At 40.9% G+C, this 17,433-nt stretch overlaps 1 protein-coding gene across 1 annotated transcript in view; it reads left to right on the top strand.

The window, feature by feature from the left end:
* The window catches only part of LOC136879388 (glutathione S-transferase), a 35,786-nt gene that overhangs the window by 15,338 nt on the left and 3,015 nt on the right, over nucleotides 1-17,433 (top strand). Inside the window, exons 2-3 of the mRNA XM_067153204.2 lie at nucleotides 3,963-4,130; nucleotides 11,986-12,128. Of these exons, the coding sequence (XP_067009305.2) occupies nucleotides 3,963-4,130; nucleotides 11,986-12,128 (311 nt within the window). The remainder of the gene's footprint in view (nucleotides 1-3,962; nucleotides 4,131-11,985; nucleotides 12,129-17,433) is intronic.

Below are 17,433 nucleotides of genomic sequence, written 5' to 3'. Positions count from 1 at the left end.
ATGGTTTACGGTAATTTACTTACAATGACTTAGCAAATGTCATGGGATAGTCACTTAATAGCGTGTGGGGCCTCCTCTGGCCCTGCGAACTGCAGTGAGACGCCGTGGAAGTGAGTCGACAAGTCCCTGGTAGTCCTCTGGACGCAGCTGACACCAAATCGTTTGCAGAGCGGCCGCCAATGCTGATCTGTTCGTGGGTGCAGGATTCATGGCACAGAGCCTGCGTTCCAGGACATCCCAGATATGCTCGATAGGGTTCATATCGGGGCTCCTGGGTAGCCATGGCAGTCGTTAGACCTCCGCTGCATGTTCCTGGAACCATTCCCGGGCGACATGGGAGTGTGTGGCGGCGCGTTATCATCTTGAAACACCGCAGAACTGTCTGGGCGCTGGAAGGCCATAAATGGGTGGAGATGGTCTCCGAGCAGCTCAACATACCGCGTACCATTCAAAGTCTCTTCCAGAACAACAAGGGGACCCATTCCATACCAGGAAAATGCAACCCAGACCATAACAGAGACACCAGCGCCCTGGACCACACATTCGAGACAGGCGGGATCCATCGCTTCATGTGGTCTGCGCCATACACGGTGCCTCCCATCGGTATGGTGCAGTTGAAATCGTGATTCGTCCGACCATATCACGTCATGCCATTGATTCAGTGTCCATCCCTGGTGACTGGCGACAAATGCGCGTCGTTGGGTCCGATGACGTTGGGTTAACAGTGGCACCCGTGTGCGGCGCCGGTTCCCATACCCCATAGAACTCATGTTTCTACGGATTGTCCACTGGGAGACGTGATTTGTTGCACGGTTGCCCGTTTGTCACTATTGACAATCCGTCTCAGACGTCGCTGGTCACGGTCATCGAGGGTAGCTGGACGGCCGGCCGTTCGTCTGTTGTGGACGTTGACACCAGCATTCAACCATTCAAAATACACCATGGACACGTTTGATCGTGTGAAGCCGAATTCCCGCACCACATCCGAAATCGCACTTCCCATCCGTCGGGCACCGACCACCATACTCCGTTCGAACGGTGTCAGCTTACGACGACGTTCTATGTTACACCTGTCACATGCATAGCCACTGCTCACAAGGTTTCCTATTCAACTGCCGCTGGCACAGGGGGCGTATGGTGCGCAGACAACACACCTGCGCATCAGTGCTACGCTATCCCATGACATTTGCTCAGTCAGTGTATATTACTCCCTTGGAATCACCGTCACCTAGGTACTTCACATATCTCAAACCTCGCTCACACCAAGAACGTTTGAACATTGCCACAGCACCTGCAGCCTCCATGTGACCACTAGGCCCAACAAAATTATTTTCACATTTTCACATTCTCGGTTAGAGCACAACCATGGAAGTACTTTGTCAGGCATTCTACATCCAATACTTTCACAGAATCTACAGATGTTATACTTAAAACACCATTCAGTGATGTATGACTACGTTTTTGCCAGCTTCCACCACAAGCAACAACAACATGACTACTATTGTCATTTAGAAGCTTGGCTTCTTTAGCTGCATTTACCGCACAACCCAAGGAAACAGGTTTCAATGAAAATAAAAACGTTGTTGTTTTTAACAAATGTACTTGATGGGGGTGGCAGGTTCATAATGGAACAAAATACCTGTCCTGATTTCTTACCTTTCCCAATGCACCTCATTGCATAGGAAAATCCCTCTCGTAAATTCGTGCAGTGTCCAGGTCTCACAGGCATAAGTCAGCACAGGTGGAATGCACTGATCATAAACTATTTCTTCAGATTTACTGGGATATTTGACCTGAAGACAGTTGAGTTTCTTCCATACGCCTGCCATCCATACGCTTAATGCGTCGAAAAAATTCTGGTCTTATATCACCTTTCATATTCATCAACTGGCCCAGATGGATATATTAATTGACCTTCTGTAACGGCATGTTTTTGATGTTCACAATTCCTGCCGTGACCCGCTTGTTGGACATGACTTTTGTTTTGGAAAGGTTCATCTTCAAGCCGACTGACTGACATTCCATGGCAAGATCAGTAACTAATGTCTCGAGTTCGTCATTGTCATTTGCCAGTAATGCAATGTCATCAGATTGTATCAAATGCCTTTTCAAAACCAACAAAGGCTATGCACAGAGGCATCTGGTATTCATTTGCTCTGCTAATCACTTCACGTAGAGCCAGAATGTGGTCCATTGTGCTAAAGCTGCTGCGGAATCCCGCTTGTTCAACTGGCTGGGTGGATTTCAGGGTAGAGCTGATTCTGTGTAACAAGATCTTCATAAAAAGTTTGTACAAAACAGAGGGCAAGCTTATAGGGCGATAGTTTTGGATATTGTGAATACTACATTTTTATGCAATAATACTACCTTTGCTTTATTCCATGATGCTGGGATTGAAGCATTATGTAAACAAGAAGTGAAGAGTTTAGCCAAGTGCTTTACTGTTTCATCACCTGTAAGCTTCAGAATATCAACAGAAAGATCATCATCACCGGCAACAGTTCCTTTCTTCATGTCGTCTCTAGCATATCTGACTTCCGAAGGAAGTATATCTGGAACTTTAGTTACACTTTTTAGGTCAGGTCTCTAATAAAATTCAAAATCTCCTCTTTTTCAGTAATTCGACCATTGTCTCCATCAATATTGCTATGATCTGATTTTTTTACCAATTGCGAGCTTACGTTTAGCTGCCTTTAAACTTGTCTTGTTCTCCACGCTTGTTCTTAAGGTTTTTTTCATTGAACTTCAGTATATCAGCTTTCATTTCTCTTCTTAAGGTCTTACATAGCTCAGAATATTCTATTGGGTCCCGATCAGTTTGAATTTTCATTTCTCTTCTCCATCTTGAAAATAAATATATTTACTTTGAATTTTCAAGAAATTCAAGATTTTTTCTGTACTATTGAGACGGTTTGGAGATGTTGGTATAAATCATACCTTTTAACTCCTGGTTTAAGAGCTTGAGGTTTGTGAAATATACACGTTAGCGAGGTCATGCCGTGATACCCAGACTTGTTCAATCCCTCTTTGAGTCTGCTATAAGATCAACCATTCTCTCCTTACAAAACTTGCAGAGCCGACCCGGGTCTCGTCGTTAGCGCAGTAGCTGCCTGTCCCTTTTTTTCCCGAGGCTTTTCCGAATTTGAACAACATTCCCTGTATCGAGGATTAAAGTCTTTTGAAAGGTGAAGTGTCCTGAATGCGTTTTGTTGTCCAGGAATTAATTTTATATCAAATAATGCATGTTTGTAGATCTAACGATTTACTGAGAAAGTAGGCCGTTAGGTTACAGCCGCGTCGAGGTGAGTTTGGGGTCGAATCCCACCATCGGCAGTTCTGAAGGTGGTTTTCTGACATGTACTATTTTCACACCAGGCAAATGCTGGGGCTGTACCTTAATTGAGGCCACGGGCGCTTCCTTCCCACTCCTAGCACTTTCCTTTCCTGGCGTCACCGACACGAATACATCTGCTTTACGTCGCAATGTCACAGATAGGTCTTTTGGCGACTATGTGATAGGAAAGGCCTAGAAATTTGTAGGAAGCGGACTTGGCCTTAATTAAGGTAGAGCGCTAGCATTTTCCTGGTGTGGAAATGTGAAACTACGGAAAACCATCTTCAGGGCTGCCGATAGTGGGGTTCGAACAAAGAAATTTTGATTTCAAGTCCAGAATTTCCACGGCTAAGGTGTTCAACCCTGACCTTAATTCCAGCCAGTAGAAAGCCTATTATTGCAATGAACGACAGATGACGATATTTAATCACAAAATGAGAAATGTGTACGCGATTGTCTTCTTTCTAAAGTTTATTTAATTGTTTGATTTTCTGTTAATGTAAGTATAAGGTACTAATTTTTGGCTGAACATCCTGCAGCAACTATCTTGTATACTATATTCAGTAAGCTTCTTATAAACATGTCTCCAAAATAAAGCCTGTCACTTAAAAACTTTTTCTCTCCACAGCTACACCTTATGGATTGCTTCCCTATATTGACATTGATGGAAAACGGATCACTCAAGCAGTTGCTATTACTCGTTACGTGGCAAAACTAGTCGGCCTTGCTGGGAAAGACGATTTGGAGGACTTGGAGATTGATGCTGTTGTTGACACCATCGTTGATCTTATAATAGGTAAGATGATGTATTTGGTACTAAAATAATATGTTGTTCCTTAGAGAGCTTATCTTTCATAAAGCCGATCTGCCTGTTGTTCTTCCTATATACACACAAACACACAAAATTTGTTCTTACAGAAGACGACACTGCTTTGAGATGGGATGAACAGATAGTGCAGGTCTAAAATGAAGTATTTTTTGCCGGACTTGTTTTGTGTGGTTGACTGTACATTGTTATCCGACTCTATGGCCAAATGGTTCGCGTGCTGGTCTTTGGAGGAAGAGTCCCGGGCTCGATTACCAGCCGGCTCGGGGATTTTAACCCCAATTTGTTAATTCGTCCGGCTCGTGGACTCTGTACCTGTGTGTGCCGTCTTCAACATTAGAATTATTTCGCCGTGTTGGAAGACGCCTAAGGACAACAGGCATGATTTCCAAGAAGCTACAAGTCTGCGATAGGATCGTTGGATCGGGTGGAACAGAAGAGGCCGTTATGGAGGCAGCTCGTAATAATCCACACATCAGTACAAGGGCGATTGCACAACAGGCGAACACCAGCCAGCCGTCCGTCTGGCGAATACTGCATGAACATAAATTTCACCCATACCATCTTGAAGTACACCAAGAGCTCCATGGGCAGAATTTCGAAGCTCGAATGGAGTTCTGTCGTTGGCTATTCGGCAGGCAGGACAATGATGAAGCATTCGTATCGGACATCTTGTTCTCGGACGAATCGAGCTTCCACAAAAATGGGAACATCAATCGCCACAACATGCACTGTTGGAGCCCGGACAATCCTCACTGGATGAGACAGGCGACCAATCAAGTACGATGGGGAGTGAATGTTTGGTGTGGAATCTTGGGGGATTACCTGATTGGACATTATTTCTTTGAGTACCATTGGACTGGCCCACACTACCTGCACTTTCTGCGTCAGGAACTCCCTCTGCTGCTGGAGGATGTGCCTTTGCACGATCATTTGACGATGTGGTTGCAACAGGATAGAGCTCCAGCACATTCGACTTTGCCCGTTCGTAACCTTCTGAACGAGCAACTGCCAGGGGAATTGATAGAACGAGAAGGCCCTATTCCTTTGCCCACCAGATCACCGGATATAAGGCCGTCAGACTTCTTCTTGAAGGGGCATTTGAAGAACGTCGTTTACACTCAAGCGCCGGAAAACCCCGACCAGCTCCGGCAAGTCATCACGAACGCCTGCAGAGCAATTACACCTAGAATACTTCAGCGTGCAAGACTATCTATTGGACACTGGGCCCGAATGTGCATAGATCAAAATGGTCATGACATCGAGCATTTGCTGCGATAAATCATTGTCAGGGCAGTTGCGTTCATATTATTTCCGGTCCTGTGTGTCCGGCTGCTAACTATTCGGCCCTTCTTAGGGCCACAAACACATTCATTTACATCCAATTTGCATGAAATCGGGCATTGATCTTACATTTCGTGCGGTACGTATTATACAAATATTTAAACATTATGGTATCTTCGCTCCGGACTCAAACATTCCAACTCACACGTAAGCCCCTCCGCCGCGCTTTTACCAAGTACGCTACGGTTCCATAGGGCACAGTGAGCATCTTATAGCATGTATTAGGTTTATTGCGGTCACAATATCAATTTAGTGTTTCGCCGGTTTGTCAGGTTCATATGATCTAGAAGGCACACGCATGCCTTCCACTGTTTAATACGAGTATAATATTACGGCGTCCTCTCATGGTGTGGCGGTAAATATCAGGATATCCGGTTGTGTAGTCTCAGCATGCCGACAGGGCAGCGGTTTCCAGGACGGAATTAATATTGCGGGTTGCATAAAAGTACATTGGAAAGGTACACGGTATAGCCACTGCAGAATGAACGAACAGGTGCGGACATGTGGAGTGGCGAGTGAGGAGAGGCATGGTGGGGGTCGAGCAATACCGGGCGGCAATCCGGAGCTGGTAGCAGAGCTTGAAGAAGACTACGATACGGACGACAAGCAAGGGAGTTCAGGGGAAGATGGGCGAGGTGCTGTTAGTGGCGTCGGTGATAACCATTCTACTGGTTATCGGGGGCGTGGAGTTGGAACCCGGTCCATTTGCTAGTGGCAACATCAGCTGGGAAGACGTGGAGAATATTAGACCACCTCTGGTGAGAGAAATTAAAGGAAACGGCTCTTTTGAACGGATAAAGGAAATGATACAATACCAAGTTAACGAATTCAGAATTATGAAGGAATGGTGTCAAAACAAAATGGAAGAGACAGTGAAAACGTTAGGAAGTGATGAGAAAGAAATTGAGACTTTAAGAGAGAAAGTTAAAAACTTGGAAAATGAGATGTCTATATTGAGGAAGGAGACGGAAGCTATCAGTCAAGAAAGGATGAAGACATGTATGTACATATACGGTCTGCAGGAAGAAGGGATTGAGAAGAACGTAGACATATACAAAGTGGTGGACGTTGTCCAAAACAAAGTGAAAATTAATTTTTACGCAGTAGACATAGATGAAGCTGAGAGGGTAGGTAAAATGAAAGGGTGTAGATCAATTAATGTTAAGTTGTTATCTACCTTAATGACGGAAATAGTACTAAGAAATGCAAGTAACTCACAAGAGGAAAAATTTGGGACGAGAGAGACATGGGAAGAGAAGGGAGTGAGAACTTGAGAATAGTTCGTTGTATCTAACGGTAAATGGCGGCGTGTCTGGACGATGGCAGAATTGAAAGTTATGGAAGAGACGCTTAAACGGGAGGAGGACCTGGTATCACGGAAAGATGGAAGGCAGGTTGCTGATCAAGAGGAGCGAGGTGGCGAGGTAAGAACTGAATCAAATGAAGGGTAAAGTGGTCAGTGCAGGGTGGGATCAAATACGAGGACACAGGAAGCGGGGTTGGAGAGTGTTTCTTAAGAAAATTCAAATATAGAGTTAAGCGGACAAGAACATAATAAGGGAAGTGATGGTTTTAGGGATGAAAAGAAAGGCAGAGATACTATCGAGAAAGGGAGAAGTAGGAGTCTAAAGGATCTGTGAGATATAAAGGTATAGAAGAAAGGGAAAGGAAAGGAAAGGAAAGGAAAGGAAAGGAAAGGAAAGGAAAGGAAAGGAAAGGAAAGGAAAGGAAAGGAAAGGAAAGGGCACGCTAAAAGTGTCAAAGCTTGAAGGAATGGAGGTAGAAGGACCGAGGGAGATAGTAACGAGAAGCAAAAATAAAGAAGGAAACGGAGAAAAAAGGGAGAATAAGTTTTAACTAGATTGGAAGGTAGGTTTTACAAATATTGAAGGTTTGTTAAGTAAAATAGGTATACAGAGGTAAAAAAATGCTGGAAAATTTTCACATTGTGACACTCTTGCAAACGTGGCTAGAGATAGGAAAGGAGATAAGTTGGGGGCGGGGGGTTACAGTTAAATATAAGTCAAGAAAAGTACTGCCCGGGGAAATAGTGGTATTAATTAAAGGAGAGATCAGTGAATTAGTAGAGGGTATATAGAGTGATTTGGAAGAAGTAGTTTTGTTAAGATTTAACATGGGGAGGGCGAAAAGGAGAGAGAGAAGGGTGTGCTTGGCTTATACTTACGGTCACCCCAAGGGATCCCTATAAGCTAATTATAAATTTTTGATGAGTTATTATTAGAAACTAGTATTATTAGAGGGAAGTATGAAGAAGATAGTATATTATTACTGGGAGACTGGAATGCCATAATAGGTGAGTGAAGCCCAGTAAGAAAGACGAGATGACAACAAAGGGAGGAAGAAGTAATGATAAGGAAATAAATAGTTACTCCTGGAATTCTGCGAGGTAGGAAAATTCTTCATTTTAAATGGTTGCTGGGAGGGGGACAAAGCAGGAAAACTGACTTGTATTACGGCTCAGGGGGGAAGTTTTATTGACTTAATATTGAGTTCGTAAGACATGTTAGGGAAAATCAAAAGGATAGAGACTGGCACCAGTATGGGTGTGCATAGAGAGAAGTATAGAGGAGACAAGGGAGGGAGACATAAATATGATTTTAGAGAAGGGTAGAAGTTACATTAAAATAAATCGACAGAGTATACAAAACGGGAACTAGATGACCTCGTAGAAAAAGAGATACAATTAATTAGCTGTCGTTGGGAAGTGGCATTGATGGAAACTAATATTGATAGGGCATTGGAGCTAACTGAATATCCAATAAAGAGGGTTGCGCGGATAGATCAAAGTAGTAGAAGAGAGAAGAGAGAGGTGAGAGGCTGGTATAATATGCAATGTGAGGTATTAAGGAGAACAGTGATTAAGGCGTTAAAAGATTATAGAACAAACGGAAGGAATGAAGAAAGAGAAGTTTTTTAAGATTAAGGAAAGAATACAAATTTAAAATTGTTGAGAGGAAGAAGCTATGGATGAAGGAAAAAGCAGAGTTAATAAATAGAGAATGCAGGGTGAACCAAACGGAGAGAAATTCGGAAAGAATTAATAAAATTAATAAAGGAGGGAAGAGGTACGTCAAGTCGAGTATTGATTACGACCAGTAGGTGATATACTTCAGCGAATTATTAGGAGAGAAGGAAAAATGGGGGTATAGGGAAGGGAGGAGGGGCGTATGGAGAAATATAGAAGTAAGCATATATGAAGTCGATAAGGAAATCCCCCCCGGTGATAGGTAAACATAGGATTAGTTCAGTGGGGGGAAATGGTATAAACAATTTATTTTGGAAAGAAATAAGTAAATACAGCCAGGTGTGGGAGAGAATAGTAAAATTATTTAACAGGATTTTCAATGGTGGTAATGGTGGTATAGTACCAAAAGAGTCGGAATTTGGAATTATTTACCCAATATACAAAAGGAAAGGAAACAAAAACATTCCAAACAACTACCGAGGGATAAGTCTACTAGACTCACTGAGCAGATCTACACAGGAGTCTTGGTAAATAGGCTTTGGAATTGGGCCGATGAGAACTCGATATTATCTATGTTTCAAGGTGGATTTAGAAAGTGGAGGCGAGCAACGGATGATAATAGAAAGATACCTGAACAGGGAAATAAGCAGTGTATATCTAGCAGCCATAGATTTCGAAAAAGCATTTGACACGTTGAGCAGAAAAGCGCTAATAGAAAAATTAGGCAGGATGGGAGTTTCAAGAAAGATGATCCGCGCGATTGAGGCGATTTACCAGAATGTATATTGTTGTATTAAACTAGAAGAGAATCTAATTAGTAGGTCGATAGACTGCAAGATTGGGTTAAAGAAAGATTGTAAATTAACGCGGATATTATTTTTATTATTCATAAATGACATACTGGAAGGGCACGGAGGAGAAAATTGAGCAGTATCGGTAGTACACAAACTAGAGATTCCAGGATTGATATTCCAAGACGATATAATATTAATGGATTTACCAGGAGGGGGCTTTCAGGGAAGTTTGAATGAGACTTCGGAATACGCAAAGAAATGGACACTGAAAATTAATTGTAATCAATCGAAGGTGTTAATTATACGCAAGAGTAGGAGGAGGAAAATGGAAGGAAATGTATGATACAGGGAAAGAGAATATAATAAGTTGAGAAGTCAGAGTATCTAGGAATGCTGATAAATAGAAGAGGAGGATGGGATGATCATATTAAGAAAGTTAATAGAGAGGGTTTGCAGCCCTTTCGGTGATTAAAATTCTAGAGGCCAAGTACCCAGGGATAAATTATAAGGTAATGAGAATAGTGTTAAAGACATTAGTATTAAGTAGAGTTTTATATGGGGCAAAATCATGTGGACTAGAAGAGAAAAGGGATATTTGAAATCAAATTATTTACAAATTTAGTAAGACGGTTATGAGACTACCACAGTGTACAGTGAATGTGGGGGCGTTATTAATATGCGGCAAGTATTTAGAAGTGGAATGCGTTAAAAGAGTTTTGAAATATTAGACGCGACTGAAACGAGGAGAGGGTGGTTGTGTGCTGCAAGAAGCTTACAAGCAATAATTGAAAGGTATGTATGCTGAGAGTTGGTTGTCAAAAATTAAAACCCATGTCGATAATATGGGTATGGGTTATATCTGGTTCGAGATATGGAAGGGAAAAGGTAGTAGCAGCCAAAGATACACAAATGCAAATTCTGATAGAAGAATGTAGGAATAGAGCTTCGCTTAGTTTATTTTATCAGGAGTTTCAACTCTCCAAGATAAATATAAGATATGGGGGTAGAACGATGAAAGGAGGTTTAATATGGTGGCTTATAGGGTTATATAAAACAAGGGATGAATTAGGAGTAAAGAAAGCTCGGAACGTATTTTGTGTGGGAATAAGACGAATGTTGTACATTTAGTAGGTTTTGCAAGGAAACAGAGAAGTTAAGGGCAAATTTGTTAAGTACTAGACAGCAAAGTGCAGACAAAGTGATGAACAAAAATTTTAGCGTGGATATAGGAAGAGTGGAACTTTGGAGGAAACTTGAACAAGTTTTTAAGTGCAGTCAAAAAAATTTGTTCAAGAAAAGTGAATAACTTAGTGGGTTAGGGATATAACAATGTATATAATAATAGGCTTTGGAAGAGCAAGATGTTATTACGTAGTCGCACAGGCGGTTCGGAATTTAAATAGAAAGGAAGACAGTACCGAATAGAAAGGTGGACAATGTGCATTCAATTGTTTGTAATGTTTTGATAGGGTCAGCTTGTATTGGTGCATCGTAACACCAGACAATTTGACTCAGTCAGATGAACGACAAGAAGTGGGTCAACACCAGGCTGCCTTTTCTTTTCCTTTTGTTACATAACCTAATGTTTACGGGTATCGTAACCATTTTTTTCTAATTTAGATTATTTGCCAAGTTGCTGTGGTTGCCAATTGCCGTATGTTTCTGCTTTTTGGTTACGTAACCTCTTGTTTACAGGTTACTTACATTTTATCACGTGTTTCATACAAATAGTTAGGGTAATGTAGTAGTAGTTTGTGTTAGTATTCATATCATAATTTTAACCTGGTTTCGACCAGTTCAGTACATATAGCACAGGGTCTAATAATAGAGGAAAACTCTGTTGGGACTCATTGAAATAAATAAATAAATAAATAAATAAATAAATAAATAAATAAATAAATAAATAAATAAATAAATAAATAAATAAATAAATAAATAAATAATCACTTGGTGAACACAGCGTTAATGCTGACTTGAAACAACTAACCGAATACGCACGATGAAACAAGATTCACACAAAAACCATCGGAAACACAAATAATCATTGTCGGCTCTCGGAAGTTCCTACGTGTGAGCCACAGTAGACGTATTCCATCTTATAGAAAGCAACTAAGGAACAAAGGATGAAACTGCAGCGAGCTTTCAACTGTTGCCTTAGGTTCATTGTTAACTCTAGTGATGATGTGCATACAACGCCTTACTATCAAGAATTTAACTGCCTAACACCCGATGAAAAATGTAAATATTACATACTTGTTTTAATACACAAAGTACTAACCGACTCATCTCAGCATATTTCCTCTAAATTTACTTTCTCTTCTCTTTTCAAACCTGTAAACACTCCCGCTTGCCGCTTTTACATATTTAATGTGACCTGTTTGATACTTCCTTGTCATTCAGTGTCAGGGACAGTAATTCATTAACCACATTCAAAAGGTCTTGCCGACATTACCTGTTAAAAGCTACATAATTACGTGGAAAGACAGAAACATGAATAGGAGAAGGAACTAGTTGAAGAAAGAACTAGGCTGTTTTCACCCAAGTGAAAATATAAAGGGCAAATCCATGTACTTACGAAACTCTGTGGAGCTCAAGTATAATTCTGTATTTTGTGACATGAGATTGTTTACTTATTATTGTATCCCCCTTTCATCCCCTCTGAGGCATTACAGATAGCAGCAGTGTTGATTCTCTCTTCCAGGTGTTTCAGCATATTACTACGAGCCGGATGAGGCGATCAAGCAGAAGAAAAAGGAGATTGCTGTAAAGGAGACAGTGCCACAATTCCTCAGCAAACTTGATGCTAGAGTCAAAGAAAATGGAGGATATTTTGTAGGTGGCAAGGTACGCCTTTTATTGTATTGAAATTTCCTTTTTTTAAATTCAATATATGAGACGTATATTGAACCGAGTCGGCACACAGGGTGGTCTAACGTGAACTCTGTATATGAGCGTAGAAGTTCGCTCGTACTGAAAATCATTTGAAAAAATCTGTATCTCGCATCACTGTCATTTTATCACCAGCTGAATTCAGCCAATGGAATAGTTTCGCGGGCGAATTCAAGTGGGCGTTGTGAGACCGTTTGTTAAACCTGCACGTGGCTTAAGAGCACAAACTGAAGAAAAACCTTGGCCTGGAAGAGGGATTTGAAGACGGACCTCCATGCTGCGACGATCACTCCATAACAAGTACGCTACGATGTGATTGTGTTTGTTGATATTGTTAGCTGCTGGGCGATCGGTCACTCTCGGTAGTGTTCGTTAAGCAGCAGGACAGTGGACTTGGACTCACATGGCCTTCTTCGATTGGTTCTTTCAAGCCAGTTTTAAGACATGTGCAGATTTCGCAACACCGCCTCACAAAGCCCATTTGAATTCGCCCGCGAAGCTATCCAATAGGCCCATTTCAGCAGCTGATATGACAACGGTGCGAGATATCTATTTTTTCAAATTCTTTATCGGTATGACCAACGTTCTGACGCTCATAAGGCCAGTTCACGCTGTTTCCCACCACACGGTATAAAGTTGGAGGAGCCACACTGAACCAGTAGGCTACATTTGCTGTCTCATTTCTGTAAAGACCAATTGTAGAGAGCTCAAGTTTCCTCAACATCCATACTGAACCATGCAGTTGTCATCATCATCATCATCATCTGGAGCAGTTTCCAACCACAGGCTGGGTCTGTTTGGAACATAAGGCGCTCCATCCACCACTTCTCTTCTCTCACTGTCGTCTAGTTCTCTCTTCTTCACACCTTTCAGCCATCTGTCCGTCGGTCTTCCTCGAGGTCTCCTTCCCTTCAACTCCATTTACAACATTTTTTCTTGGTATCCTCTCTTATCCCATTCTCTTAACATCTCCATACCACTGCAGCCTTGATTTTTCTATCTTTTCCTGCACAAGTACCTCATTTCCCGAACTCTCTCATTTCTTATTTTGTCCATTCTGGTTAAACCTACTCGACACCTCTGAAACTTCATTTGCACTGCATGTATTCTACATTTATCCCTCTCCATCATCCGTGATTCTGATCCAAACGTTAAAATCGCCACAAAATAATTATTTTAGATAATTCCTTTACATCTCCGCATCATCCTCCCACACGCTTAAAGAATCCATTTGCACACCTTCCTCTTTCATTGATTTCCATCCTTTTTCTTGCATTTTTCAATTACATTTCCCAACTACTTAAAGTTTTAGGCTCTTTTCAACTGCTTCCCTACTAATTTCATGGCATTGTACGTTCAGTTCTTGTTTCGTTTTGTTACCAGCACTTCACTCTTTTGTGCTGAGAACTTCATTCCTCCCATATATTTAACTCTCCCTGCACATCACTCTCGCTGTTTCCCCATATTAGAAGATCATCTGCAATCAACACTGCATTCATTCTTCTTTCTCCAATGGTCTGTGCTACCTTCTATATTAAGTCATCCATTACCACTTTAAATAGTAGAGGTGAGAGGGCACTTCCTTGCTTTTCATCATTTGTTAACTTTGACCATCCAGTTCTTTCACTTCCGTCTTTGACACAGCTTTCTCTCCAACATACATATTTCTCACCCACGTCACTATCTGTTCATTTACTACTTTTACTCTCATAGCTCCCCATACCTTGTTTCTATGGACACTGTCATATTCCTTTCCCATGTCCATGAATGCCATCACAAAATCTTCCCCGTACTCATAGTGCCGTTCTTGTAGCTCCCTCACTGTGAATATCACGTCAATAGTTGACCTTCCTTGTCAAAAATCATAATATTCTTCTCAGAATTCATTTACCACTGCCTTTCTTATTCGCTTTCCTAGTACTTTTTCATATATCTTGGCACAGTGAGACATCATGGTTATACCACGGTAGTTTTGACATTTTCTTTTGTCTCCTTTCTTAAAGGTGGGTTCTATCACACCCTTCTTCCAATCTCCTGGTAATTTTTTTCTCATTCCACACTACCCGCATCATCCTGTATAGCCAATGTGTACCCACTTCCCCTGCAGCTCTTATCGTCTCCACACTTAGCGCATCCGCTCCTGGTGCTTTTCCCATTTTCATCTTATTCACAGCTTCCTCCACTTCTGCCCAGATTAACTCCTCCATTTTCTCATAACACCTGTCATCAATTTCTTCAATATAACATTCTTCACTTAATCCAACCACATTCAGTAGGTCATCAAAATATTCCTTCCAGATTAGTATAATTTCCTCCCTTTTCTCCACTAGGTTACTTCTTTTATCCTCCATTCTGTCCACTTCACTCTGCCTACACTTCATTTTATTTCTGACCATTCCATACAATACTTTCCGATTGCCTTTCCTATCTTCCTCCATCATCTGTGACCACTTCTCCATCCACTTCCTCCTCTCGGCTGTAACTACTTTTTTAGCTTCCACCCGTTTGTTGATATATTCTACTCTTGTCTCTGGTGTTCTTTCTTGGAACCACACCCGAAAGGACTTGTTTTTTCTTCCCTGATGCATCCTTCACTCTTTAATTCCACAATGATGTCTTATTCAATTTCTTCCTTTCGCATATCCTTCCACATGTTGTTTCCAAAGCTTTTACTAATGTAGTTTTTGATCTTTCCCTTTCCTCCTCTCCTGTCCTGGTTCGTCTGTTGGTAATTTATTCCTTATTAGTTCTTGATACTCTTCATTGGTTTCTTTCTCTTTCAGTTTCCATTTCCTTTCCTGGGCTTCTGTACTTTTTCTTTCTTTCGGTATTCGGAAATTCATTACCAATAGCCGGTGGCCATATTCTAAGGCCACTGATTGTATTGTCTTCACATCTGTGATGTTCCTCTTCATTAACACATAAAAAAAGAGAGTATAAATGATCCACCTTATATTAATACAAATTGTGTTGTTAATACAAAATCACAACATTTTTATTAGGGACCGGTTTCGATGTCTTTGGACATCATCCTCGGCCATAACAGGTTAAATGAACAAAGATATATATCTTACAATACAGAATATAAACCATTAATAATGTGATAATATATGTATTGTAAGATATATATCTTTGTTCATTTAACCTGTTATGGCTGAGGATGATGTCCAAAGACATCGAAACCGGTCCTTAATAAAATGTTGTGATTTTGTATTAACAACACAATTTGTATTGATATAAGGTGGATCATTTATACTCTCTTTTTTTATGTGTTAATCTCCTTTCAATACGGACCAAATATGAAGTTTTTAACATTAGTTCCTCTTCATCTCAGAACATATATTCCACAACTGATTTCGGTGACCAATCCTGCTATGCCATGTTTTTTGTGGCTCTCCTTCATCTTAAACTATGAGTTTCCTACCATCAACCCACTCCTCTTGCAAAACTCCAGCAATTTCCTTCCTCCACCTTCTGGACCCAGCACATTCTCGTATAGCCTCCTGCCCATACCTACTTGGGCATTTAAATCGCCCATGACTAAAATGTGCTGGCCATTGACTTTTTCTGCAATTAAATCCTCAAAATCTTCCTTTTCTTGCTGAGTGCATCCTACCTGAGGGTAATACACCTGAAGAACTTCCATGATCATTCCTTTTACAAATAATTTTATATTCATAATTTGGTCACTTATTCCTTTACGTTCCACTTTCAGTCCCTTTCTCACTACTGCTCCTACTCCACTATCCCTTCCTTCTTCTTTCCCACGTCAGTACCACCAGAAACCATTCCTAAGTTCTTATTAGTTTCTCCTCTCCATCTTGTCACTGCCAAACATAATGTATCTCTTTTCCTCTCCTTCATTACATCCACAATTTCCTCCACTTTGTTTGTTAATGTCGTAATGTTCAGTGTTCCCAATCGTAGTCCGTTGTCTAGTATTCTGATATAACCGGCCGGCTTAGTGTTCCTTTTCTTAAAAGCAACATTTTATGTAGTGGTATAATACAATAATTACAATCAATGAAATAGATAACGTAATGATCTTAAAACTTCTGGTAAGAAGTTGTTCTCCATTAATAATTTGCGTGCTTAAATGGAACTATCGATAAGGTCATATAGAAACTGATGATACATTTTCGCTGAGATGAATAGGAAACCATAACATGGCTATGTAGCCTACAAAAATTTAGCTGCCATTTCGAACTGGAAGTTGTCGAAATCTTGATTCAAATTCCGTGCTAAAAATGCAGCTACTGGACAACCCTTATATCTTGCTGGTGCGGCGCACAGCGGAGTGGAGTTGCAGTTGTGTTGGAGAGAGGTAGAACGAATTGGGAGGTCAACGCGCGCTAAGGGCACTGTAATGTTAGGGAGTGAATATGAAATCAGATAAATGAGGTGATTTAATCGCATGATAAAAACTCAAATATTTCTGGCACCACGCACAACGAATATGCACTTTAACGCCACGTTGTTCTTTACAGCTTTCCTTGAACCATGGGGAAGAAAATTAAAAATGTATGAAGGATTGCATTTTAAATACAGTATGCTGTTTCTCCGATAAACATAAAACCGGAAGTCCTCACAAGCTGGTAAAATAGGCCTTTCTGTTAAACGGAGAAAACTCATTCACAAGCTGTATTTTCCCTGTAGTGCAGGGAGGCATCTGGAGAACATCGTTCTACAGTATACTTTTGCGAGGAGGAATATCTTCAAAGCAGCATTTATCACTATCAGTAGTCTGGGAACCTAGCAGTAGCAAACACCTGTCTTCTGCGATTGGGAAGAAAATTTCTTTAAACCAATACTTCAGTTCTTTTATCCAAATTTTCACTAATTTTGTGGCTGTTGTAATTATATTTTCGGAATTAAGCATTTCTTTCAAAACTCTCGAACCAGAAGTTCCAGTTGTCTCCTGTGGTACAATGAATAATTTCGGGAAAAGTGTACCGGTCATACGAACAGTAGGCATAAATGTGTACGAATGGGTAAATGCACTAACTGATTGAGCACCTGCTTCTGTATGTTTCTCACCAACAAACGATAGAGTCCTTTTCGCTTTTAGTTCGTGAACGAAACCACTCTGATCTGTATTGTATAATGAATAAGGTGCTCCTTCGCATTTCTTGGCGACTTTATCTTCTTCTTTCAGATATGCGGCGGGTACTAATTTCATGATTTTTCTACTTTTCATTCGGTACTATTTTTGTGAAACATCTCAACCAACCAGTAGATGCACTGAAATTACTTTGCCCTA

Source organism: Anabrus simplex, chromosome 8, assembly GCF_040414725.1.
Source record: "Anabrus simplex isolate iqAnaSimp1 chromosome 8, ASM4041472v1, whole genome shotgun sequence".
NCBI classification, from domain to species: domain Eukaryota; kingdom Metazoa; phylum Arthropoda; class Insecta; order Orthoptera; family Tettigoniidae; genus Anabrus; species Anabrus simplex.
This window is presented reverse-complemented; position numbering and strand designations above follow the sequence as displayed.